The sequence below is a fragment of the Panthera uncia genome (genome assembly GCF_023721935.1).
Source record: "Panthera uncia isolate 11264 chromosome E2 unlocalized genomic scaffold, Puncia_PCG_1.0 HiC_scaffold_19, whole genome shotgun sequence".
NCBI classification, from domain to species: Eukaryota; Metazoa; Chordata; class Mammalia; order Carnivora; family Felidae; genus Panthera; species Panthera uncia.
Genome location: NW_026057588.1, coordinates 4,981,256 through 5,007,814, shown reverse-complemented (window position 1 = coordinate 5,007,814; position 26,559 = coordinate 4,981,256). Strand labels below are relative to the sequence as shown.

At 50.0% G+C, this 26,559-nt stretch overlaps 1 protein-coding gene across 2 annotated transcripts; it reads right to left on the bottom strand.

Moving 5' to 3' along the window:
• TARM1 (T cell-interacting, activating receptor on myeloid cells 1) lies at positions 1–26,291 on the bottom strand. 2 transcript variants are annotated; one of them, XM_049621492.1, is made up of 6 exons: positions 9,090–9,239; positions 3,853–3,888; positions 3,431–3,721; positions 2,879–3,175; positions 1,194–1,371; positions 1–856 (listed from the first exon to the last, which is right to left on the bottom strand). In XM_049621492.1, the coding sequence occupies exons 1-5, from the start codon at positions 9,121–9,123 to the stop codon at positions 1,229–1,231; spliced, it is 801 nt and encodes a 266-aa protein (XP_049477449.1). In that variant the 5' UTR covers positions 9,124–9,239; the 3' UTR covers positions 1–856; positions 1,194–1,228. The 2 variants fall into 2 exon arrangements, with proteins under 2 accessions (XP_049477449.1, XP_049477450.1); XM_049621493.1 differs by lacking the exons at positions 2,879–3,175; positions 3,431–3,721; positions 3,853–3,888; positions 9,090–9,239 and adding exons at positions 25,302–25,598; positions 25,876–26,291.
• Positions 26,292–26,559: the final 268 nt, after the last annotated feature.

Below are 26,559 nucleotides of genomic sequence, written 5' to 3'. Positions count from 1 at the left end.
TTTTTCTTTTTGAGAGAAAAAGAGAGAAAGCACGTGGGGGAGATGGGCAGAGGGGGACAAAGAGACAAACTTAAGCAGGCTACATGCTCAGTGCAGAGCTCGGTGTGGGACTTGATCTCATGATCCTGATATCATGACCTGAACCACAGTCAACAGTCAAGACCCCTGCCGGAACCACCCAGGCGACCCCAGAACTCGATTTTTATAAGCATATATCCCGGGTTTTAAGAGAGGAGACAATAGTTCTAAAATAAGAATGAGTATTGGTGACAACAGGATTATGAACAAACAGCAACAGATCATGAAGGTGAAAATATCGTGGATAACCTTTTTAGACCTGCACCAGATGACGAAGAAATCCTGGGTACAGCTCAGAAGCAACTTGATGCTATGAAGTTGAGAGGGAGCCTCCCAAAATTAGGCAAAATATGGAGACTCTATGAAATAAAATTGAAAAGACACATAGGATAAATAAGGAAAGTTTCACACTTGACTAATTGCTGGTCCCGAAGTACAAAATAGAGAATGGAGGGGGGTCGATAATATGCAGGAAGCAGTGTTTTCCCTACATGTCAATGGCATCACGGTTCCTATGGAGGTAACTGCACGTGCTACCCAGCCAGACTCTGAAGTTTTAAGTGTTTTTTTCAAATCATCCAAATTTTTTGAATGTGTCTTTATGTTCCATTCTGTGCTCTGCCCCAGGCAAAGCTGTGGCAAGAGGTAAGCCTCGTCCTTGAGTGGTTCTTCATAGAGCTAAGAATGTAGGTTCCACAGGACTGTTAAGGATCGGCAGGTCTCTCCATCCGCACTCATCATTCCCTGGGAAGCCCTGGAGCATGTGGGTAGTACAGACCTAAGGACAGGGGAGGAAGGAAGAGGAAGAATATTATTTCCCTGGCCTCCTAACACAGGGTTCCCCACCAGGGGAACACCACCCCACCTCCCATTCCCCGTCTCTAGGAATGTTGGGAAAGGTCCTGATAGCACTCATTATCTTGTCCCACAATGACTGGGGCTTCAGCCGCTCTTTAATGAGAAAAAGAAATGGTGCTGAATGTTCCCACAAGGAACAGGACAGTCCCACGTGCTGAAGAAATATCCCACCCAAAGTGCCAATTGTGCCCATGGTGAGAAACACAGCATGTCCCCATGGTGGAGTTTGGTGTTCAGAGAACCCCGCGTCACTATACCAGCCCATGAACAAGACAAGAACAGCTCAGCTGTTCTACGTGGATCCACGTGGAGACTCCTTCTGGCTGCACCAGGCTTCCAGCAGGAGAGCGCCCATAATAACCACAACTAGGGAAGCCAGACCCAGGCGGATGAGGTTGCCCGTGGTGTAGTCCCTCGATATGGCACCTGGGGGGACTGGGAGAGAGGAGAGCGTCAGGACCAGCCAGTAGAGGAGCGCCCGTCCTTCCCACGTGGATCTGCCCAACGGGACGCTCCTGCACCCACTTGTGTGCCCTGGCCAGTGGTCAGCTGTGGCCGCCCTGAAGTTGTAATCACTGAAAACCCAACGTGGGATTTTGTGAGGGTTCTAGTGGGTCTTCCTTGGTCTTCTGTCCTTTGTCTTCTCTATGCTCGGTCTCTCTTCCTTCACTTATTGGCTCTTCATATCATTTGACCCTCCCACGTGTCCCTTTTCCCTTCTCCCTCCTGATATTAGGAATCAGGCTTAGGAGCAAGACCAAAACCCAAAGTTACTGCCCCGAGCTCGGAAATGATTCGGTGGGTGTCTGTGCACCCCCTCCTCACGGCAAAGACTTCAGGCGGCCGTGAGCTCAAGAAAATTCAAGCCCAGTAGCTAAGCACCGAGAGCACTGTGCATTTCATTCCCACCACACCCAAGAAGAGCTAGGGCTCAGTGTTGTCTGGGCTCCTAATGAGGACCTGGGCTGGCGTTGGCCCTGGCATTGGCCCTGGCTCCTAACGAGGACCTGGGCTGGCGTTGGCTCTGGCTGCTAACAAGGACCTGGGCTAAGGGTTGGCCCTGGCTGCTAATGAGGACCTGGGCTGGCGTTGGCCCTGGCTGCTAATGAGGACCTGGGCTCAGGGTTGGCCCTGGCTGCTAACCAGGACCTGGGCTCGGGGTTGGCCCTGGCTCCTAAGAGGACCTGCGAGTGAAGCTTCCATGTCACACAGGCCGTGGGTGCAGAGTTCATGTGTGAGCCCACCAGCCACAACGTTTCCCGGAGACAGAGTCCGTGGGAGGAACCCGTGGTGACGTCGCGGAGCCCAGGGTGCCCTCTGCACCTGTCTGCGCTGGCTGCACGGTCCCTGCTTTCCAACCAGAGGGCGATGGGCCACCACAGCTCACATGCACACGTCTACGGTGCCACGGAAGCACGGGGTGTGGCATCCGAGGAAGCAACATTCTGGCCAGACACACAAGATGGTTGTGGAAGATCCTGCACGGGTGACCCAGAACCCGGCGGCCGGGGCAGCACCGCGCACTAAGAACGAGACCGCAAGCCATGAGGCTGCCATCACCGGGACGACCCACAAGTCTAAGAGACGCAAAGGGTAGGGGAAGGGACGCTGACGGTTGGCGGGATGGATCGTTTGCAAGAACAACTTGAGCAATTCTCCAGGAATACAGAACAACAAAGGCCAAAGACTAGAGGTTAGGAAAGGGCAGGTGTGAGGAGGAGATGACGGTAAAATCAGAAGAGAAAGAAGAATCAGAAAGGAACAGAAACAACGCTCTCCAGGTAGAAAAAAGAGCACGTCATTCACCTTAAACTGATAGTGTTGTAAGTCAGTGATGGGTCCACCCAACTGGGAAAGCAAGCAAAACAGCCAAAATAAAAACAAGCTGATGAAGAAATGAATTGAATTTCTCCAACTTCTGAAAAGTCGTGCAAAACCTCACCTCTCACCCGGATCTCAAGACCATCGCTAGGCTGTGAGGCCCAGAAAGGAGTCCCGGTCTGGAAGTAGACACAGCTGTAGTTCCTGGCGTCACCGACTGTCACGGTCTGCAGGGAGAAGTCCGCCTCCTTGCCGACTGGGGTCCGGAGCCGGATGGGCTCTGCCACTCCCGCCTTCAGCAGAGCGAACCTCATGGGCCCGAAAACATTGTCTGGCCTCTGGCACTGCAGGGTCACGTCGTCTCCTGCGGTCACCACACCCCTTTGGTGGGCTTGCAGGGAAGGTTTAGGGAGACCTCCTGTAAGAGAAGGGGGGCTCCGAGGTCACGGGGAGAAGCCTGGGGTCCCCCACTCACCCTTGTTCTCCCACGGGGGGTTCCTTCTGAGGGTGGGACACAGATCCCTGGTGTCATCCTCTTTCGACTCTGCGGGAAGGAGGTCCCCCTGCCCCCACGAGCCCTGGATGAGGCCGACCAAGTCATTCTGTTGCTGTGTTTCTCCACTTTCTCTGTCCCGTCCTCTGGTCCCTCCCCCAGGCCCATCCTGCTCCTCACCTGTCACCAGCAGCAGGATGACCTCACTGGGCGGTGATCTTATGTCCGGGGCCCCTGGTCTGTAGCACTCACAGGTGTAGTCTCCAGCGTGGCTGGTTCTTAGGCCAGTGAGGTGAAATTCAGCCAGGCCCTCCTTGGAAGCCGGTGATCGTGAAACGTCCAAAACAACATTACCCTTTTTGAGAACAAAGTCGACATCCTTGGTCGGGGTCTGGCATCGCAGCCTTACATTGCTTCTGGGAGGCACCACCCAGCTGGGCCAGGCCCTGAGGGTGGGCTTGGGAAGGGGCTCTGGAAGGAAGCACATTGGGGACAGGATTTGGTGCCCTCGCCTGCTGTCAGGAAACCCCTTGAAGGAAAGAGAAGGGATGCGGGGAATTTGGAGCAAAGGAGAGGGAGGGTTTAACTGAAGGAACACTCGCCGTCAGTCCCCCTGCTTCCTTGGCCAGCGCACAGCCCTGCAAGAGAACCCTCTGTCCGTGAGACCTGAGCCTTGTCTCAAGGGGACCTCCCCGGGGGGGGGGGGGGGTGCTGCCACTGAGACCGGACCCTGGCGGTCACGCATCTGGGAGGGTTCTCATTTCCCCATGCTGGACCCAGGCTTCCACTCCGCCCTCAGCTCCTGCCCCATTTCCCACAGAAGGTCTCCTCTTTGGATGCCACCTGCCACTCCAGGGGCTCTCCTGGCTTCACAAACGTCCACAGACCCCTGGATTCTCAGCCTCTATCATGGACAGGTTCTTGCATTTCTGTCAAGCTGGTGTTACAGTTCCTGAACATCCCCCCCACCAGCCCCCGCCAATTCACCCTGGATGTAGAAGGCAGGAACCCTGAAAAAGATCAGGAAGCATGGGACTTGAATGTGACCCTGGGCCACCTCTGATCTTGTCTGAGACCCTGAGTGGGCCTGACAGTCTGCAGACAGCCTCACCTGTGCTGGAAGAACCCCTCCCCACCCCATGCTGAAGGCTGCTCTATGCCAGGGGCACCTGGGTGGCTCAGTCCATTAAGCGTCCAACTTTGGCTGCAGTCATGATCTCCTGGTCCATGAGTCGAAACCCCACGTCGGGCTCTGTGCTGACAGCTCAGAGCCTGGAGCCTGCTTCGGATTCCGTGACTCCCTCTCTCTTTGCCCCTCCCCCGCTTGCACTCTGTCTGTCTCTCTCAAAAATAAAAACTTAAAAAAAAAATCCGTTGACTTAGACTTACTTTCTTTCTTTCTTTCTTTCTTTCTTTCCTTCTTTCTTCTTTCTTTCTTTCTTTCTTTCTTTCTTTCTTTCTTTCTTTCTTTCCCTGTGTGAACCAGTTTTGTGTCTTAGTCATGAAAAGGGGGAAGTTACCAGGCCTTTGTGCTAAAATTGTCTGGGGAAATCAAAAATACTACATTCCATGTTTTGAAAAAAAAAGAAAAAGAAAAAGTGATAAATAGCCAAAACATGAAAAGACCCAAGCATCCAGTGAAGGATAAGTGGATAAAGGAAAGGTATGTGGTCTGTACAGACAGTGGAATACTCTTCTGCCGTTTGAAAGGAATGAAATGCTGGGGCGCTTGGGTGGTTCAGTCAGTTAAGCATCTGACTTCCTCTCAGGTCATGCTCTCGCAGTTCGTGGGTTCGAGCCCCACGGCGGGCTCTGTGCTGACAGCTCAGAGCCTGGAGCTGCTTCTATTTCTGTGTCTCCCTCTCTCTCTCTGCTCCTCCCCTGCTCTCACTCGGTCTCTCTCTCTCAAAAGTAAATAAACATTAAAAGCAATGAAATGCTGATAGATGCTACATCATGAGTGGACTTGGATGACACTTTGCTGTGTGAAATTAGCCCAACACCCAAGAACAATTACTGTGTGATTCCACTGACACAAATTACCTAGCTAGAATGGGCAAATGCATGGTTATCAGGGGGCTGGGGAGGAAGCAGAAAGGAGTATTGATGAACGAGTACAGAATTTATGTCGGGGATGACAGAAACGTTTTGGGTGAAGGTTGCACATCGTTGTGAATGCACTGAAATGCCACCGAACTGTGTACTTACAGAGAGTTAAGAGGATCAATATTATTTACATATATTTAACATAATAAAAAGTAGAACATAATGGGTGTGTTTACGGTATTGAAAAGAAAATTCTCACCAATGCCAGACAAAGTGGGAGTCTGAAAAAATAAATTCTAGATGGCATGGGACAGCTCACAAGGGGATTGCGATTAGGACAGAGAAGTCAGCGTGTGTTCTGTCTTGCCTCACGGGACATTTCGGGGCCTGTGAAAATTCAGAGCCTTTGCAGTCCCAGCCCTGTGTCCCTCAGCCCCCTCCTGCACTCCTCAAGACGCTCGGTCCCAAACACCTTTGAGGGAGGTAAGGAGGTGATGTAAGGATCGCTCTGTGGGGCCGCCTGACGTCTTGGGATCAGAGAACTATGGAGGGAGGGAGACAGTTTTAGCATAAAGATCTGGTAGTTTCGGGGCGCCTGGGTGGCTCGGTCGGTGAAGCATCCGACTTCGGCTCAGGTCATGATCTCGCGGTCCATGAGTTCGAGCCCCGCGTCGGGTTCTGTGCTGACAGCTCAGAGCCTGGAGCCTGTTTCAGATTCTGTGTCTCCCTCTCTCTGACCCTCCCCCGTTCATGCTCTGTCTCTCTCTGTCTCAAAAATAAACGTTAAAAAAAATTTTAGTGTTTATTTATTTTTTTAAATGTTTATTTATATTTGAGAGAAAGAGACAGAGGGCAAGTGGGGGAAGGACAAAGAGAGAGGGAGACAGAATCTGAAGCAGGCTCCAGGCTCTGAACTGTCAGCACAGAGCCCGACGAGGGGCTTGAACTCAATGAGCTGTGAGATGTGACCTGAGCCGAAGTTGGACGCTCAACTGACTGAGCCACCCAGGTGCCCCTTTAGTGTTTATTTTTGAGAGAGAGAGAAAGAGAGCAAGCGAAAAAGGGGCAGAGAGAGACGGAGACACAGAATACAAAGCAGGCTCCAGGCTCTGAGTTGTCAGGACAGAGCCCCACATGGGGCTCAAACTCATGAACCGTGAGATCATGACCTGAGCCAAAGTCAGACGCTTAACTGACTGACCCACCCAGGCACCCCTCTTTATGTTTTACTTTTTAAAGCTACGCTCTGCGCCCAATGTGGCTTTTGAACTTCCAACCCTGAGATCATTAGTCTCGCCCCCTTCGACTGAGTCAGCCAGGCGCCCCCTACCTTTGCATTTAAAATATTCCGCTCTAGGGGCACCTGGGTGGCTCAGCAGGCTACATGTCTTCAGCTCAGGTCATGATCTCACAGTCTGCGAGTTCGAGCCCCACGTTGGGGTCTGTGCTGACAGCTCAGAGCCTGGAGCCTGTTTCAGGTTCTGTGTCTCCCTCTCTCTGACCCTCCCCTGTTCATGCTCTGTCTCTCTCTGTCTCAAAAATAAACGTTAAAAAAAAATAAAAAATAAAAAAAAAAGATCTGGTAGTTCCCCCCTTTTCACTGCTGAGACACAAAACTGGTGGTCCACATAGGGTAAAAAAAAAAAAAAATGGAGATGTGTTAGAAACATGGGCCTAATCGCTTCAGTGGCCTCCTGTGCTCTGTTAGCAGGAAGGAGATGGAACTTGGTAGATGGTGGTTGGACACACCTTCAGGCCACGTGGGGTTTATCATTCGGCCCCAGGCCCCCGGCACATCTCCTCTGATCTCACCCCTGTCTTGAGCAGGACACTTGCTTAGAGGCCTCATTGCTTATGGAGGCAAGAGGAAGTCCTCTTAGGAGAGACTCACTCGCTCTCAAAGCCAAACATGGAAAAAGGTTTATCTCATTGCAGTGAGGCAGAGAATGAATAGTCAAAAGGTGGGAACAACCCAGGCACCCACCAACAGGCGGATGGAGAAACAAAATGAGATCCATGTATAAGTGGAATAGTACTCAGCCGTCAAAAGGAGTGAAGATTTCAGACATGTGTCCGGAGACGATCTCTGGAAGGTGTTGCTAGCTGAACCTGTGCCTAACCCAGCCAGAGGAGAATGAACGATAAAAGGGATAGTAGACATATTTTTTTTTTGGACACAGACGGGCGTGTCTTCCTACGACGAGCCTCTGACATAAGGGGCCCTCTGTGAGCAAGCCTGAAGTCTTGGGATCAGAGATCCGTGGCGATGGCAGGAAGCCAAGTGCAAAGAGCCACGCTGACGTGAGTCCTCCTTTCCTGTTTGTGGGTATCAAGCTTTGTTGGTTTCTGGAGACCAGTTCATTCTGAGGTACATTCTAGCTCCCATCACTGGGGACATTCTGAATCACGTATCTCTGCCTCCTCAGGGGTTTCCAACCCCGAAACCCTTTCAGACACTCCTAGAGTGCTCCATACCAAGGACCCCATGTGTGTGTCCCTCTTACTTCAACATCTTGGCTGAGTGGAAACGTTTTTAGAACCCGGCGGTTCTGGGTCGAGATCTGGCTTCCCTGCATACCACCCGTGCGATCCGAGACGAGGCACTTCGCTCTGCAGACTCAGATTGGATTCCTAATCTGCAGACGTGGACCTCGTTCTCTCTTGCAGGGTTTGTGTTGTGGGGAGTGTTGTTTTTATTTTTTGAGGGGTGGGGACCAGCGTGGTATTTCCCAAACGTGGAATACGTCCCATCAGTGTTAGACGTGATGAGTTCGAGGCGGAAGGAAGGACAGTCCAAGCGCTGCGTGATTGTATGCAGTAAGCACCAAGAGAGCCTCCTTGAAGCTAGCCTCTGACATACCTGGATGGGGGCTAATTGCCTCCATAGCAGAGAACTAGCAGCTCTCAGGCCCAGAAGCTTGACAAGGACCAGCGTATAGTTAGAGAATGCTAATACTGTTTCCTTCTCACTGCATTTACTTTATAGTTTTTGTATTTGACCTGGATTTTTTTAAGTTTATTTATTTATTTTGAGAGAGAGAGAGAGCGCGGGTCTGTGTGTTCTTGAGTGGGGAAGAGGCAGAGAGAGGGAGAGAGAGAGAACCCCAAAGCAGGCTCCATGCTGTCAGTGCAGAGCCTGATGCGCAGCTCAGATCCCATAAACCATGAGGTCCATGACCTGAACCAAAACCAAGAGCCGATGCTCAACCACCCGAACCACCCGGGTGCCCCGACCTGGATTTTCATTCATAGTATCGAAAGTTTCTTTCCTAAGCACTTTTATTTAGGTAAAAAAGGCTAAGTTAGTATTAAAAACAAAACACGTTAAGCCGGGGCGCCTGGGTGGTTCAGTCGGTTAAGCATCCAAGTTCGGCTCAGGTCATGATCTCACGGTTGGTGAGTTCGAGCCCCGCGTCGGGCTCTGTGCTGACAGCTCAGAGCCTGGAGCCTGCTTCGGATTCTGTGACTCCCTCTCTTTCTGCCCCTCCCCCACTTGTGCTCTTTCTCTCAAAAATAAATAAATATTATTTTTAAATTAAAAAAAAAACACGTTAAGCCAATAAAGTACAGGTAGCAAAGGCTTTTCTGCAGAAATCATGAACTTGGAACATTCATTGAAATTTGTAAAGCACCAGTTTAGAAGTAATGTGTGCATTGATTGCACTCGGCAAGATTTCTGATACGTAGTATGTGCTCAATAAACCAAGGCTGATGCTTTTGCTTTCTCTTTCAATCCCCAGCCCAAACCTCTTACCGAGTCTGTTGTTTTCTAGGGTCGCCCCGTGAGACTTACTGAGACAGAGCAGTGGGAGTAGCCTAGGGATCATGGCAGCAAACCAGCCTGTCCAGAGCCCCGTCTTCAGCTGTGCAGCCTGTGGGAGGGAGCGGAGCTGGGACGGCCACAACCTCGCTCCTGACTCCAGAGTGTGGGCAGGAACAAGGTTTCGCTAACTGTTAAGTTCCTCCTTTCACAGCTACAAACTGGAAACGTTCTCAGTGCTGCTGATTGCAACATGTTCCTCACATGCCCAGCTTCAAGGATTTGACTCACGGAAGTCCTCAGTCCTTGTCTGTCTTCAGATTGCATGCATCAGACATGCAACCCCCCACGTAGCTGGGGCCTGAGCCTGAAGGATTCCTAAGAGAAGATGAAGATATTTCACTGTTGAGAATACTGGAAAATGCTGGACACTCAGGTTGCTGGACATTGTCCACTGTCTTAAGAGCTGAGGACTAGGGTCGCCTGAGTGGCTCAGTCAGTTAAGTGTCCGACCATGGCTCAGGTCATGATCTCACGGTTCGTGGGTTCAAGCCTCTCATCAGGTCTGTGCTGATGGCTCAGAGCCTGGAGCCTGCTTGGGATTCTGTGTCTCCCTCTCTCTCTGCCCCTCCCCTGCTCACACTTTGTCTCTCTCTTCCAAAAATAAATAAACATTAAAAAAAATTAAAAATAAATAAACTTGGGGCGCCTGGGTGGCTTGTCGGTTAAGCGTCCGACTTCAGCTCAGGTCATGATCTCCCGGTCCGTGGGTTCGAGCCCCGCGTTGGGCTCTGTGCTGACAGCTCGGAGCCTGGAGCCTGTTTCAGATTCTGTGTCTCCCTCTCTCTCTGACCCTCCCCTGTTCATGCTCTGTCTCTCTCTGTCTCAAAAATAAATAAACGTTAAAAAAAATATATTAAAGAAAAAAATTAAAAATAAATAAACTTAAAAATAAAAAATAATAAAATGAGAGTATGTATGCCAGGCAAAAAGGAATTCTGTCCTTCCTCACAGCTGCATAGATGGGCTTTCTCTCTTGGGTCAGGACCCACCAGTACGTTCACAGAGCACCTCAGAACCAGGAGACCCAAAACGGGGCCTGGGCTTGAGTTTCTTCTTCCATGATGGGCATGTTGCCAGCCCCAGGGGCAGAGCCCTCTGGATGGGTCTCACGGGACCCGGTATAAATCATTGTTCTCACGTTTACCAATAAGTAATTGTGAGAAGCTGGCACAAACCTCCCCGGGACTTCTTGGACCTCTGGTCACAGAGCAACACTAGGGGTGAGTAGGTTTCCTCCCGTGACTAGAAGTCAGTGTCATGGGGTACCTCGTCATGCCAACCAAATAGCTCAGACCAGCTCCTGCTGGAACGACCCTCACAGCACAGTGCTCCAGTAACCTTCATGCGTGGCCACTGAGCCACGTTCCTCAGGATGCGCAGTGGTTCAGGGGACGCCGTGCTCTCTGCACCCAAGATCGCTTTCGTCTCCTGGAAAAGCTGTGTGGGACTCACAGGCTGTTACTTAGCCAAGAAATGAAATTATCAGAAGGTCCGAAACGGCCCCTTTTCCATTTCTTGTTGCTTCCTCCACTGATTTTGTGTCTAGGTAGGAAAATGCACTGCTGCAACTTAAAAATGTAAATCCTCAGGGGCACCTGGGTGGCCCAGTCGGTTAAGCGTCCAACTCTTGATCTCAGCTCAGGTCTTGATCTCAGGTTATGAGTTCAAGCCTGCGTTGGGCTCCACACTGGGCGTGAGGCCTACTTCCAAGCATCCTGACTAGCTTTCACTTCTCTTATCTCCACACAAAGCGTTTCTGATCTATTTTCAACCCCAGCTAGTATTCTTATTATCATGATTCTAAATTCTGGTTCAGACATCTTGCTTATATCTGTGTTAAGTCCCTGGCTGTCATTTCTTCCTGCTCTTTCTTTTGAGGCAGGGATTCCTTCATTTTGTCATTTTGAGAGAATAAAAGGAATTAATAAGGTAAAAAAATTAAAATTAAAAAATTAAAAACAATACACAAAAAAATCAAATAAATGATGCTAGATCCTAGGTGTATTTTGGTCTGGTTGTTGAAAGGAGCTTGATAGATTAGAGAAAAAAGGGAAAGATAAGAAAAAAAAGGAAAAAGTTTGAAAATTTGAGAAATGAATACAATGAAATAAAATGAAATGATGGAAGTAAAGTAGAATTTGAAAAATTTACAAAAATAAAAAATACGGTAGAAAAAAATTTTAAATATTTTTAATACAATTGAAAATAAAAATAAATTTTTTCTCTTTCTGTATCCAAGAAAAAGAAAAGAAAAATAAAAAATATGAATAGATGGACCAGCAAACTGAAATACAATTGAAATTGTATTGTTTTCCCCTAAAAATCAAACTATGAAGCACTTTATAGTCCATAAACTAAGCAGGCAGAGAGATGCATGGTGTTCCTAAAGAGTGAGGTTGGCCCAGTTGGGCGGGGCTTAAAACAAATTTTTTAAGTTTATTTATTTGTTTTGAGTGGGAGAGAGAAAGTGTGAGTGGGGAGGGGCAGAGAGAGAGAATCCCAGGCAGGCTCCACCTGTCAGTGCAGATCCCAACGAGGGGTTCAAAGCCACAAACGTGAGATTGCAGGGCTCGAACCCATGAACCATGAGATCACGACCTCAACCAAAGTCCAACGTTTAACTGACTGAGCCACCCAGACACCCCTAATTAAAAAAAAAATTTTTTTTAATGTAAATCCCAGTTTACCCACACTTTGACCAACTTGCTGACTTCATGGTGTAGGTGAACCATTATTTTTTACCAAATTGTATTTGACAAAATTCCAAATTGTACTTGGTAAAATTTGGCGGGTGGGGGCAAATTAACTGGGAATATGTAACCTGAGAGGCAGTGAGGCAGGTCTCCTTGCACAAAGACAGAGGTAGGAGAGGCAGGTGCAGGAGTTGGAACTCAGCTCTGTCTCCAAAGCCCATTTCCTTTCCAGAAAATCACATGACGCTCCCCACCCCTGGCCCCCAGTGGTGAAGGTGTCTCTGTGTCTTGGGTCCATTCTGTGGAATGATGCCCACAACGGTGTGAGTGTTTCGGTTATCTATTGCTGTGTAACAGCATTACCGAAGGTAGCGGCTTAAGCAGCACACCTTCAGTATTTCATTGTTTCGGGGGCCAGGAGCCAAAGCATCGCTGAGCAGGGTTGTCTGTGACCTGCAGTCGCCGAGTCAGCCGGGGCTGGGGTCTAATCCGGAAGCTCAGCTGGGGAAGGATCCACTTCCGTGCTGCAGTTCTGACATGCATCACCCAGAGTGAGCACAGACTTCACAGGCTAAGGGTGAGGGGCCCACAGGACTGTCCTCACTGCAGTGCTCAGCTGTTCCCGAGCCACCTGCACCCATGAACAGATGACCTAAATTTTTGTAGGTTCCCACTACTCCGTGAGGTTCAATAACTTGCTAGAACCACTCAAAGAATTCAAGAAAGCACTATATTTATGATTACAATTTCTATTATAAAGGATATAAATCAAGACCATCTAGATTTAGAGACACATAGGGTGAAGCCTGGGAGGGCCCCAAAAGCAAAGCTTCCTATGGTCTCAGGATGTGTCACCAGCCAGGAAACTCCCTGAGCCTCAGTGTGCACAGTTTTCTTGGGGATATCATCACATAGGCATGATTGATTGCAGCATTGCCCACATGATTGACTCTATCTGCAGCCTCTTCTCATCCCCAGAGGTCAAGGCTGTAACCTTGTAATCACATGGTCTTTCTGGCACCACCAGCCCCTCCTGAGTCATCTCACTGCCATAAATTCAGGTGTGGTCCAAGGTGCCTGCTGTGAATAATAAAGACGCTGCTGTTACCCAAGAGATCCAAGGGGTTCCCTGGGGGACTCAGTCAGTTGAGCATCTGACTCTTGATTTCAGCTCAGGCCACCATCTCACAGTTTGTGAGTTTGAGCCCCACATCGGGCTCTGTGCTGACAGCACGAAGCCTGCTTGGGATTCTCTCTCTCCCTCTCTCTCTGCGCCTCCCTACTTGCACTGCCTCTGTCTCTTCAAAATAAATACATAAACTTCAAAAAAGGGTGAGAGGTAGATTCCAAGCGCTTAGAGATTAGCTCCCGGGAGCCAGGGACAACGACCAGCCAAATTCTTTATTATACAACACAAGCCCACATGCTTGTTGGAAGAAGCCAGTTCCTTGCTGGTTGGAGACGGTCCTCGGTTCCTTGCCAAGTGGGCTTTTCCCAAAACAGGGATTCCACATCATCATCCAAATGCACAAAGAAGGTAGAAAAAGCCCACTGTCAAGATGGCAGTTGTATTCTTCAGTAGCATAACCACTGAAGTGACATCCTATCTCCTTTGCCATATTCTGTAGGTTAGAAGCAAGTTGACAAAACCAAGGGGAGGGATGGCCCAGGGACAGAAATACCAGGAGTGAGAATAGTTGGAGGTCACAGGTCACAGTGAAGGCTTTGCTCGCACCCACAAACTTATGTAAGGTGATGGGGCAGCTTTGTGGCGAGAAGGGAGTGTGAACAGAAGAGCGGCTATCAAGAAAGACACTGAGCACTTGTCAGGAAGGAAGCAGGAAGTAGTACAACCCCCTTAGAAAACTGTTCAGAAGTAGCAAATGAAATTAAATATACACCTGTTCTTTGACCCAGCCATCCCACTATTTATAATCCAGGGGGAAAGTGCGCACATGTGCCCATGTCTGCAAAGACATAGCTAAGAGTGTTCGTGCAGGCTGGCCCACAGAAGCCGCAGCCTACAAACAACCCAATTGTCCGTCCCCTGGAGACCGTTCTCCGTGACCGTGGCACGAATGTGCATTGGAGTGATGCTCAGCGGTAGATAGGGAAGAAAACACAACTACATGTAACATCAGGGATAAACCTCAGGAACGACATATTTAGGTGAAAGAAGCCAGACACAGAAGAGAACACATAGCGTGGCTGCGTGTATGTGAGGGCATATGAAGAACAGGCTTGAAAAGTGATGAAAAGGTGGTGAAAAGGCAGAAAAAGGAAGGGTCTCTGGGGCTGTGGTGGTTGACTGGAGGGTGTCACAGGGAAACTTTCTGGAGTTCTGGAAATACTGTGTTTATTTGGATGGTGGTTATACCAAAGGGGATAGGTAGAGATAGATTATTGGGATATCTATATATCTATATCTGTCTGTCAGTCATCTATCTGTAGTCACTTAGCTGTGCAAGATTTGTGCATTTTACTCTGTGCAAATGATACCTCTCATTTATTTATTTATTAAAAAAAATTTAATGTTTATTTATTTTTGAGAGAGAGAGCATGAGCAGGGGAGGGACAGACAGAGAAAGGGAGTCACAGAATCTAAAGCAGGCTCCAGGCTCCAAGCTGTCAGCACAGAGCATGACGTGGGGCTCAAACTCATGAACTATGAGATCATGATCATGACCTGGGCCGAAGTCAGACGCTCAACCGACTGAGCCACCCCAGCGCCCTGATACCTCTCATGTAAAAAATAAATTTTTAGAAGGAAACGAGTCTTCATTGCAGATTTGAGGAAAGGGATCCCCATTTGCCTGGTGCCCCAAGGGCTCTCCATCATCTATCGGAAGATCTTGTTTGCTGGGCTCCAGGCACTCTCCCAGCTATGTCTTGAGGGTCAAGTACACACAGGTTTCTAGGGGCTGTTCCATCTGGCTGGAAGGACCCTCACTTAGGGCTCTGATGTCCGGCTCAGCATATGTCACTCCGTGGGGTTCCTCAGCTCTTGAGACCTGGGATGCTTCATCCTGAAGGTAAGCAGGGAGAGAAGGATCAAGTCCCCCCGGAAAAGAGTGTTAGATTGTGGAGATTTAGCGTTTGTGATGACAGTGTGGTAGACAGCTGTGTTAGGAAGAGCCTTCTGCCCTTCCAGTCTTCGTGCAGTCCCTTCCCCTCTCGAAGGTTGGCGGGACCTAGTGACCTGCATCTGTCAGTCGGAATAAGCAAGAAGGATGGGCTGTCATGTGTCGTGTCCAAGACTAGGTTATGAAAGACTAAGGTTATGACTTCCATCTTGTTCACACCTGTTTCCCTCACTCATGCTGATCAAGCCAGCTGCTGTGTTAGGAGCTGCCGTATGGAAAGGTCCCTATGGCCAACGTGGTCTCTGGCCAACAGCCAGCAAGGACCTGAGTCCCACTATGAAACTTCAGATAACTCAAATAGACAGCCATCACATTAGTGTGAATGTGAGATGTCCAGAGTAGGCAAATCCTTAGGGACAGGAAGCTAGTGGTTGTCAGGGGCTTGGGGTGGCGGTGTGGGTGTGCAGAAAGACTGCTTACAGGGTGTGGGGTTTTCTTCGAGGCGATGAAAATGTTCTCGAACTGGATTCGTGGGGTATTACTGGGCAACGTTGTGAATATTACGAAAGTTGTGAATATCCCGGGTTAAAATGGTGGATTTTAGGCTTATGTGCATTTCGCCACAATTTTGTAAAAGAAACTGAACTGTAAAGGATAAAATAAGCGTTACTATTAATAAATGTGCTGTGTGGGTACTTCACGGTAAGTGCTTTACAAAGAGCTCTTACCGTGTTTTCCTAAATTGCCCAACAGGTGGGGCATATTACCCCCATTGTGCGCATGGAGACCCTGAGGCTCAGGGTGGGAGAGTCACTCACCCGCGATTATAACCAATGGTTTATAATAGCAGTAGCTTCAGAGTACTGAATGCTTAGGGCGTGCCTGAGATCCCACTGACCCCTCTGTGTCTCTGAGCTCATTAAGCCACCCTGTTAATCCCAGGGAGAAGGTGATGCGGGGGTGCCTGAAGCGTCCGACTTCAGCTCAGGTCGTGATCTCACGGTCCACGAGTTGGAGCCCCACGTCAGCCTCTGTGCTGATAGCTCAGAGCCCGGAGCCTGCTTTGGATTGTGTCTCCCCCTCTCTCTGCCTCTCCCCTGCTTGCTCTCTGTCTCTCAAAAATAAACGTAAAAAAAAATAAAAACAAAAAGGTGATGTTCATCACAAGTCACCTGGGAAAATGTCCTCAGAAAGGACATGGGATGAAGGTCCCCTGGCCAGAGAAGGCACAGAAGGGTTCAGACCAGATTCTCCTGGAATGTAGAGTGAGGGTGGCGGTGGATGGACGCGGGAGCCCAGACCATTGACAAAACTAGCAGGAGGAACGGAGAGCCTGGGACAAGGAGGGGATGGAAGATGTCCACAGGGGACACTCACCGACGCAGGAGGACGGTTCATCGTGGCTGTGGCTGTATCTGGGAGGGAAAAGTTCCTGCTGTTGCTTCACCCCCAGGCCCCAGGGGTTAACTCTGGACACACAATCCCACTCACATGCACATTTACATTATACATCCTCACACACACATGCACGCACGTGTGTGTGCACACACAAATAAGGCATGCACGTGACACACACATACCCCACATTCACGTGCAACAGACGGACGTGCAAACCACACCCGTGTGCACGCACAACACACAAACATATCCACATCTATACACATGCACACACATTCACGTACCTCTACGTGCATATGCGTGTTCACACGTGTACATACATCCCTGCACACCTACACGTGCAGACTCACACACAAATATACATGCTTATGTGAGCACACCACACGCATCCAAATACACACACACACATACACATGTGTACCCACCATCGCTCTCTTTCCCGGGCTGATTACTTGTCCCCACTTTTTCCTCAGAAGAGCAGGAGCTGGAAGAGAGAAACGTGAGGCACCGGAGACAAAGGGAATTGGAGTGAGACGTCAGGATCCTTGCGGGGAGGCGGAGGTGAGGCGCCCAGCAAGATTATGTGTAAACCAAAGTCCCCCCCAACCTCCTCCAAGCTCATACACCCCACACGAGGGTCCCCACATCATTCAGGTGCTCAGCAAAGTCTTGAGAGCTGAGGAGGAGAAGTGGTTGGGGACAGTGTGGTCCACGAGGAGAGGATCCAAGGGAAGAACATTGAGCGAGAAGTGGAAGGTGGTCATGAGAAGAGAGGATGTGGAGAGACACTTGGGGATGATCGTCGGGGCTGGTCGGGGGCACATGAAAGGTTCAGGTAAGAAAGGGGGTCTTGAGTGGTCAAGGCAATAGTGGGGGAAGGGTTCGGTATGGGCTGATGGGATTTGCTGAGTAGCTCTACCATTGGGTCATCTTGTCGGGAGCCGCCCCTGGGGATGAAAGAGACAGAGACAGTGTTGACCCTGTGATGTTACTTTCCCGTTCTGTTTCTCCCATTTCCTCCCAGGTACTTAGCCCTTGTTTTCCTGAACTCGCCCCACCGGGTGTATTTGTAGATGAGGAAGGCTCCAAGCAGGAAGAGAAGGGCAAAGACCACAGCGAGGGGGGGAAAATCCCCGTGGTCCCTGGGGAGAGGATAGTAGGTGAGAGGGTCAGTGGTTCCCTGAGTGTGCACTGAGGCACCTCACTGTGTCTCCCGTCGATCACATTCCTACCACTTGCTGGAGCTCTCACGACATTCTCTTCACACAAGTATCCCGGGAGAGCGACAGAGTGATGCCTACTTCACAGAGCAGAAGCTGGGCATCAAGAGATTTGAAGTTCCCTTTCCAAAGTGGCCCAGGTAACTAGGCAGGGCTGCGCCCCTAATCCTACCCACCTCGAAAGACCTCGCACTGAGCCACAGCCTTCAGGCGTCACCACAAGACAGACAGACATCCTTGAGAACTTTCCCAGGTGTGGACATTTCACAGCGTCACAAGGATATCTCATCCCACGCATGGATGAATGTATGTAAGATCTGTGCTCCTACCGAGTCCTGTTTCTGCTCCCTTGGGTGATTTCCTTTCAGTTTTATCTAGAAGAGAGAATTCTAGAGTTAAATTTTATTTATTTTATTTTTTTAAGTATTTATTTTTGAGAGAGACAGAGTGTGAGAGGGGGAGGAGCAGAGACAGAGGGAGATACAGAATCTGAAGCGGGCTCCAGGCTCTGAGCTGTCAGCACGTGGGGCTCAGACTCACAGACTGATCGTGACCTGAGCCAAAGTCGGCTGCCCAACCGACTGAGCCACCCAGGCGCCCCCTAGAGTTAAATTTTAAACTTAAATAATTGTAAATAGAATGTAAAACTCTATGCTGTGTTTACAAAGGCATGTCTATGTAGTAAAAGTGTAAAAACCTGCACAGAAATAACACCAACTTCAGGGCGGTAAGTTCTGGAAAGGGGAAAAATAACAGAAGTAATGTTGAGAGAGAAAAAGGACTTCTTTTTTTTTTTTTATCTTGTGGAAAGAAAACAGCTTTGGGGCAAATATGACAAAATGTGAACAAGTATAATTATGGGTGGTGGATACGTGACTATCTGATATTTGACTGTTATTTCTACTAGGTAGTACTTTTTCAGATTTCTCAAAAGAAAGGAAATTCTTGGGGCGCCTGGGTGTCTCAGTCGGTTAAGCGTCCGACTTCAGCTCAGGTCATGATCTCGCGGTCCGTGAGTTCGAGCCCCACGTCGGGCTCTGGGCTGATGGCTCAGAGCCTGGAGCCTGCTTCGGATTCTGTGTCTCCCTCTCTCTCTGCCCCTCCCCCCGTTCATGCTCTGTCTCTCTCTGTCTCAAAAATAAATAAACGTTGAAAAAAAATTTTTTTAATAAAAAATAAAAAAAAAAGAAAGGAAATTCTTTCTTTTCTTTTTAGGTTTTTTTTTAATTATTATTATTTTGAGAGAGAAAGAGAGTGATGGAGGGGCAGAGAGAGAGGGAGAGAGAAAGAATTTCAATCGGGCTCCGCACAGACAGTGCCACAGACAGTGTGCAGAGCCCGATGCGGGGCTCGAGCCCACAAACTGTGAGATTGTGACCTGAGTTGAAATCAAGAGTCGGACGCTTAACTGACTGGGCCACCCAGGTGCCCCAAAAGGAAGCTAATCCTCATCCGTTGTCTTGCTGGTTTCTGGAGGGAAATTTTTGTGAGTTTTAGGTTTAGCTAGGAAACAAGTAAGATGGAATGCAGAAAGAGAAGGTGAGTGTATTCCAGAAATGTCCAGACCCCACTCAAGGACCCCAAGACTCCCGTGTGGGCGGGTGTGATGGTTAGTTTTATGTGTCAACTCGACTAGGCCGCGGTACCCAGTTGTTTGGGTCTAATACGAGCCTAGAAAGGTGGCCAGGAAGCTGGCACTTGAAACTAATATAACGCTCTATGTTGACTACACTGGAATTACAGTCAAATAAAGCAAATGCAATCTTAAGTCAATTCATTAAAAAGAAGATGTGTTTAACATCTAAGGCGGTAGCGTTTGAGCGGAGCAGATTACGCTCTGTCATGTGGGTGGGCCTCCTCTAATCGGTCAAAGGTCCAAGGAGACAAGACTGATCTCCTTTGAGGATGAAGGAATTCGGCTTCCGGCTGCCTTCAGACTCGACATCACCTCTTCCCGGGGTCTCTAGCTTGTTGGCTCCAGAGTTGCCCGGGGTCACACAGGCAGTGAGTAGCAGAGCCAAGCTTCACAAAGCTCTACTGATGTGACACCACATGACTCTTCATTGCCTTTATCATCCACAGCTGTGTTGGCCCTGCCTCCTCGAGCCTGAAGCCGCGACCTCCACCCTCAGCCTTACACTTCAGAGAAGGCAAGCCTGGGAAGCCTGCTGACTCCCGACCACTGTCTCCTCTGTTCCCTGTGGTACCGCCTATGGTTCTTCACTTCTGCCCTGCACAGCCACACCGTCAGGAGGTGGGACACCGTTTGTCCCAGCCTCCTCCTGCCGACTCAGCCTCCCCCACCGCCAGCTGCATTCTGCTCTCCTCCGAACCGGAGACTGCACTCGTCTTGTTCCAGCTTCGGAAATGACGAGGAAACCCCACGAAACCCTGGGGACTGGCTCCAAAGAAATCTCTGGGAGCCTGGAGACAAATCAAACCGGAATAAAGGGAGAAAAGAAAAAAACCCCAAACATCACGAGCGGCCTTCAAGGAAGACAGGTGATGCCAGTATCACTGGTAAGTATTTTCTGAAACAGCTACTGGTCTGGGGCACGTAGTTTAAGTAATTGGAGTCTTCAGGAATTGGAGGAGAGTATGGTCTCCACCTGTGAGATCCCTGCAAGAACTCTGGTGTCTAACTGGAAACTAGACAGTGGGTCTACAGCAGGATTTCTCCTCTTGGGCGCCACTGATATTTGGGGCTAGATGATTCTTCGCGGGGAGGGGTCCTTGCGTCATAGGGTGTTTTGAAGCATCCGTGGTCTCTACCTCCTAGATGCCAGAAGAATCCCCCACCCCCAGCTGTGACCGCCAAAACTGTCTCAGACATTGCCATACGCTGCCGAGTGGCAAAATCGCCCCCAGGGGACAACCAGTGGCCTGAGGAAAATAAGACGTGACCCAAAAGTGAGGGACTTCTCTTTCCTTGTCCTTTGTCAGGATTCCTGCTGCCCACTTTCTCCCCGCCTCCTGCCCTTGGCCAGTCAGGTGACGCTCACGTCCCCACGAGTCAAACACGGGGGTGTAGCTGCAGCTTGACGGTTCTGGCCCCTGCAAGAGCCGCGTAAAACTGTGAGGGTTTGTAAAAGGCTCTGGCGGATCCCAAAGGGAAACCCTCAGGCTCCATTTTCTTTTTTTTTTTTTTTAATTTTTTTAACATTTATTTATTTTTGAGACAGAGAGAGACAGAGCATGAACGGGGGAGGGGCAGAGAGAGAGGGAGACACAGAATTGGAAGCAGGCTCCAGACTCTGAGCCATCAGCCCAGAGCCTGACGCGGGGCTCGAACTCACGGACTGCGAGATCGTGACCTGAGCCGAAGTCGGACGCTCAACCGACTGAGCCACCCAGGCGCCCCTCGGGCTCCATTTTCAATAATCTGCCAATGCACCTGTACCCAGTCATCTGCCTGCCAAACACCCCCTCCCCGCCATGATGTCCTCCTCTCTTCCTCAGTCTTGCCCTTGGCGACAGTTGCCAGGGTCGGAACCGTGGCTGAAGGAAGGCAGGAAAGGTCGACGTTGAACTTGACAACAGCTTCCCGGGTCCTTCTTGGTGAAGCGTCCTGTCACTGATGTATTCATGTCAGAAGCAGCAATATTTATGACCATCGAGGAAAAAACTCAGAAGTGTCCTCATATGCCAAGGATAAATAAAGAAGTGGGGAAAAAAAATGATTCACCAGCTGTGGAAGAACCCAAAATTATGTAAAATTTCCCCCTCCTACAGAGAGCCAATCTAGCTTGTGGTATTTTTCTTTCCGTTCTGTTTTATCATCCTGTTTTGGAAAGACCATCTCATCGGTGCTTAACCGTGTCACGTACAGTTGAACTGAGTTAAAGACACAGACACGCACCCATGGGCTTTTTTAGAACCAGGAAGCCCTTAACAGGTCATGGAATTTTCCACTAATATTTATCATTCATTATAACGATAAGGATATTTACTGGTACCTTCCGAGGGATATGCAGGCTCTCTGTTTCCTGGAAAGTCTCCCCTGAGGAATGGAGTTCTTGATAAAGCTGCTTCAGTAGTCAGAGGAGGAAGTTTTGGGTGTTTCATAATGATAATAATGGCAGATCCTTAGATAATATTTTGCTGTCCACCGGACACAGTTTAGGAGGGATTTAGGTAAAATAACTCCTCAAAATCCCAAGCACGAGTCCCTTGTGTAGGTACTACTATGAACCCCTGACAGATACGGAAGCTGAGACAGAGGGAAGCTAAGGAATGTGTAGGAAGGTAGCTTGTTAGGTACTGGCCCCAGCCCAAATCCAAGCGGTTATAATTATCTGCAACGCAAGAGTCCGTACACACACTTGCAGACAGTGGGGCCATGTACCCAAGTGATGGATGCCCATCCCTGGTTGCGTGGTTGTTCTCCCCTTTCCCCCAGTTGCCTTACTTCTCCCTGGTGGAGGGGACATGGAATGTCCTTCACGCTGACCTAGAAAACAGCATGAAGCAGGTGAATCCTAGATGTGAGAATCCCCTGCCTCACTCCTGGGCTCCATGGCCCCAGTAGGGGGCAGAGACAAACATTCTCCTCTACCCCGTGTGGCCGATGGGCTTCAGATCAACATCCGGACCTTGGGATTTTCTTGCTCTGTTCGGGGGTCTGTGACTCTGAAGCAAACACACTTGCTGGGCGTACCTCCCCGTCGTCGGCTTAGTCCATTGGGGCTGCTCTAACAGAATGCCACAGGCTAGGGGGCCGATGAACAGCAGATACCTTTTTCTCACAGGTCTGGAGACAGGAAGTTCAAGACCAGGGGGGCAGCATGGTCCAGGGAGGGCCCTCTTCTGGGTGGCAGACTTCTAGAGCCCCTCATGGAGGAAGGGGACAAGGGAGTTTCTGGGGTCTCTTTTAGAAGGGCACTGATCTCATGAGGGCTCCGCCCTTATGACCTAAGCTCCTCCCAAAGGCCCCCACCTCCTAATGCTGTCACTTTAGGGGTCAGGATTTCAACATGAAATTGGGGGGGTGGGGTTTGACATAGACCTTCAGCCCATAGGATCGGATCAAAGGGTAGCAACTCTCATTCTTTTAGGAACTGTTCATTACCCTCCTACATTCCAGTCTCCCTGGATGGGGCTGGGTTTTCTTGAATGGCATCCTTCCATGAGCATTTCCTAGGATCGATCTAGAGGCTGAGCTAACCAGGACTATTCACAGCCCTCCCCAGTCTGTCTATCTGTCTGTCTGTTTTGAACTGGTCTGGGAAGGAGAGCCAGATGCTTCTCCAGGGAGTAGAATTTATGAGCTATGAAACTCAGCTTTAAAAGCGAAGCTCTCTGCCCCAAAGAGGGAACTGGTCCCCACTAAAAGAGAATGAAACAGGGGTGCCCGAGTGGCTCAGTCCGTAAAGCAGTTAAGCATCTGACTTTGGCTCAGGTCATGATCTCGCGGTTTGTGAGTTCAAGCCCCACTTCGGGCTCTGCACTGACAGCTCAGAGCCTGGCACCTGCTTCAGCTTCTGTGTCTCCCTCTCTCTCTCTCTGTGCCTCTCCCCCGCTCACCCTCTGTGTCTCTCAAAAATAAAAACATTTTTAAAAGTTTAAAAGAGAATGAAACAGGTACAATAAAGACACAAGTGTCAGAAAGGAAGAGAATCTGGGCAAGACTCCAGTCCCTCATTCTAGTTTGTGAAGCCAGGTGGTATCCTCATGCTTCCCAAGATTCACTAGATTTGGATCCCCGCTGTGTCTGGCCGGGCACAGTCTGGCCCCCTGCGGGACATCTGGAATGTCGGGAGACACCATGGTTGTCACAGCTGGAAAAGGGAACGTGGAGTAGGTAGATATCCGAGATGCTGCAAACATCCTATGTTACACAGGAGGCACTTTTCTTCCTCACCTGCCCCCCAGAATAATTATCCAACTCCAAATGTTAGTAGTGCCGGGTTGGGCAGCCCTGAATGACCCCTTTAGTTCCAAGGACCTCACCTTTTCTAGGTCACTTCGAGATCGGTGTTTTTTTCACTTGGAACCAAGTGTCATGACTAATACAATCATCAAACTCTCCTTTATAATTGATTACTATTATGTCTCCTTCTCACAGAAGTTTATGGTCAGATGTATGCATCACTGTCCCCCCCCCCCAACTTGACAGACGAGAGAAGGGAGTTGCGGGTCCACTGACTTCAGAATCTCGTACCCCCTGTGGTTTTTCTCAGAGGCCCTGAATGCCTGCCCCGTGTGTGGTTTGGGAGAATCTGGGTTCATTGGTCAGTGCCCTGTGCAGTTATGACTGGCCCCATATCAACCCTGGGGGATTCAGTACCCCCATCCGGGAGGATGCCTGCTTCCTGCTGGCCTCTCTCCCTCCCCTTGTCCTGGACAAACTCAGTCCTCAAAACTGGCCCTAATACACAAGGGTCAAAAAACATCCATTTCAGAAAAAAACCAACAGAAATCCATGTGCACTGGGTGTGGAAATGTAGAATGGTGTGGTCACTATGGAGAACAGCAGGGTGGTGGGTCCTCAAAAAATTAAAAGCAGACGTAGGGGGTTGTATGATCCGGCAACCCCCTTTCTGAGCATACATCCGGAAGAAGTGATGGCCAGTAGGTGACCGGCCGACAGCCAAATAGGTGGAAACGACCCAAACGTCCATCAGCTGATGAAGAGACAAAATGCGGTCTATCCATACAATGGGATGTTATCAGCCTTAATAAGGAAGAAGCCCAGTTATGTGCTACAGTGTGGCTGAGCCATGAGGACATTATTCTGAGCAAAATGAGCCAGTCATAAGAAGACAAATACTCAATGATTCCAATGATGTGGGGTCGTTAGATTCGTCACATTGATTAAGACGATGTGTAGGATGGTGGTCGCCAGGGGCTGGGGAGGAGGGGTGAGGAGAGGCTGTTTTATGGGGACAGAGTTTCAGTGTTGCAAGATGCAGAGCATTCTGGAGGCAGATACTTAAGGGGCGTCTGGGCAGCTCAGTCGGTTAAGCATCCGACTTCAGCTCAGGTCATAATCTTGTAGCTCATGAGTCGGGCTCTGTGCCGACAGCTCAAAGCCTGGAGCCTGCTTCGGATTCTGTGTCTGTCTGTCTCTCTCTCTCTCTCTCTCTCTCTGCCTCTCTCTCTCTCTCTCTCTAAAATAAACGTTAAAAAAATTTTTAAATACTTAAGATGGCAAAATTTACCTTATGCAGTTTTGCCATAATTTTTAAAAATCATTCCTTTCAAAAAGAAGGAAAAGTCTCAGCAGGAAGAGAAAAACTCGATTCAGTTGAGCTAAAGGCAAGAGTGCTAGAGTCCCGGTTAAAATGAAACTGAGATCTTCCTGGAGTCTGAATCTTTCTCGGAAAGATGTTCCTGGACCCTTTTGTTATTCTCTCCCTCCTCCTCTGCCTTCTTGCTAGACTCTCCTCCTGTATAACCCCAGGAGGTGTCATCCACACTTTAGTCTAAATGAATTGTGCCCTTCCCAGGAGAACAGCAATGACTTTGTGCCTACATCTTATTTTCCTGGTGGGGGGGGGGTCAATTATTACAGATCCCTCCTCCTCCAGGCCTGGCCCCCTCACAACACAGCTGGTCACCTACAGTGGGAAGCCCCCCTCCCAGCCTCCAGTTATGTGATCTCCACCATTGGTGGTGCTCCCTCTCTCTCAGCAGAAGATCCTCTGCTCTATTCCACAGAATCCTGGCCCTCCCTCCGTCCTTCCCAAATGACTGCTCCAAGCTGCAGAATCTTGTGGAGACAGACTGTGCCAGCACCTGAGCGGGCAGGTAATCCAGCTGGGGTCCTCCCAATGGTAAAAACCTCACCTCTCACCCGGATCTCAAGACCATCGCTAGGCTGTGAGGCCCAGAAAGGAGTCCCGGTCTGGAAGTAGACACAGCTGTAGTTCCCGGTGTCACCGACTGTCACAGTCTGCAGGGAGAAGTCCACCTCCTTGCCGACTGGGGTCCGGAGCCGGATGGGCTCTGCCACTTCCGCCTTGAGCAGAGCGAACCTCATGGGCCCGAAAACACTGTCTGGCCTCTGGCACTGCAGGGTCACGTCATCTCCTGCGGTCACCACACCCCTTTGGTGGGCTTGCAGGGAAGGTTTAGGGAGACCTCCTGTAAGAGAAGGGGGGCTCCGAGGTCACGGGGAGAAGCTGGGGTCCCCCACTCACCCTTGTTCCTGCTGGCCTTGTTTCTGGCGGGTTCCAGGAACCCGCGGGGGGTTCCTTCTGAGGGTGGGACACAGATCCCTGGTGTCACCCTCTTTCGACTCTGCGGGAAGGAGGTCCCCCTGCCCCCACGAGCCCTGGATGAGGCCGACCAAGTCACTGTGTTTCTCCACTTTCTCTGTCCCGTCCTCTGGTCCCTCCCCCAGGCCCATCCTGCTCCTCACCTGTCACCAGCAGCAGGATGACCTCACTGGGCGGTGATCTTATGTCCGGGGCCCCTGGTCTGTAGCACTCACAGGTGTAGTCTCCAGCGTGGCTGGTTCTTAGGCCAGTGAGGTGAAATTCAGCCAGGCCCTCCTTGGAAGCCGGTGATCGTGAAAAATCCAAAAGAATATTTCCCTTCCTGAGAGCAAAGTTGACATTCTTGGTCGGGGTTTGACATCGCAGCCTTACACTGCTTCTGGGAGGCACCACCCAGCTGGGCCAGGCCCTGAGGGTGGGCTTGGGAAGGGGCTCTGGAAGGAAGCACATTGGGGACAGGATTTGGTGCCCTCGCCTGCTGTCAGGAAACCCCTTGAAGGAAAGAGAAGGGATGCGGGGAATTTGGAGCGAAGGAGAGGGAGGGTTTAACTGAAGGAACACTCACCGTCAGTCCCCCTGATTCCTTGGCCAGCGCACAGCCCTCTGCAAGAGAACCCTCTGTCCGTGAGACCTGAGCCCCATCCTGAGGGGACCTCCCGGGGGGCTGCCGCTGAGACCGGACCCTGGAGGTCCCGCTCACGGCCAGTCCCAGCATCCTGCCCAAGAACCTATCTGGCGTGGGCATTGGTTTGCACCTTGTGTTAATTTCCTATGGCTGCCATTAACAAATTGTCAGAAACTTGGTGGCTTGTGACAACACAGATTTA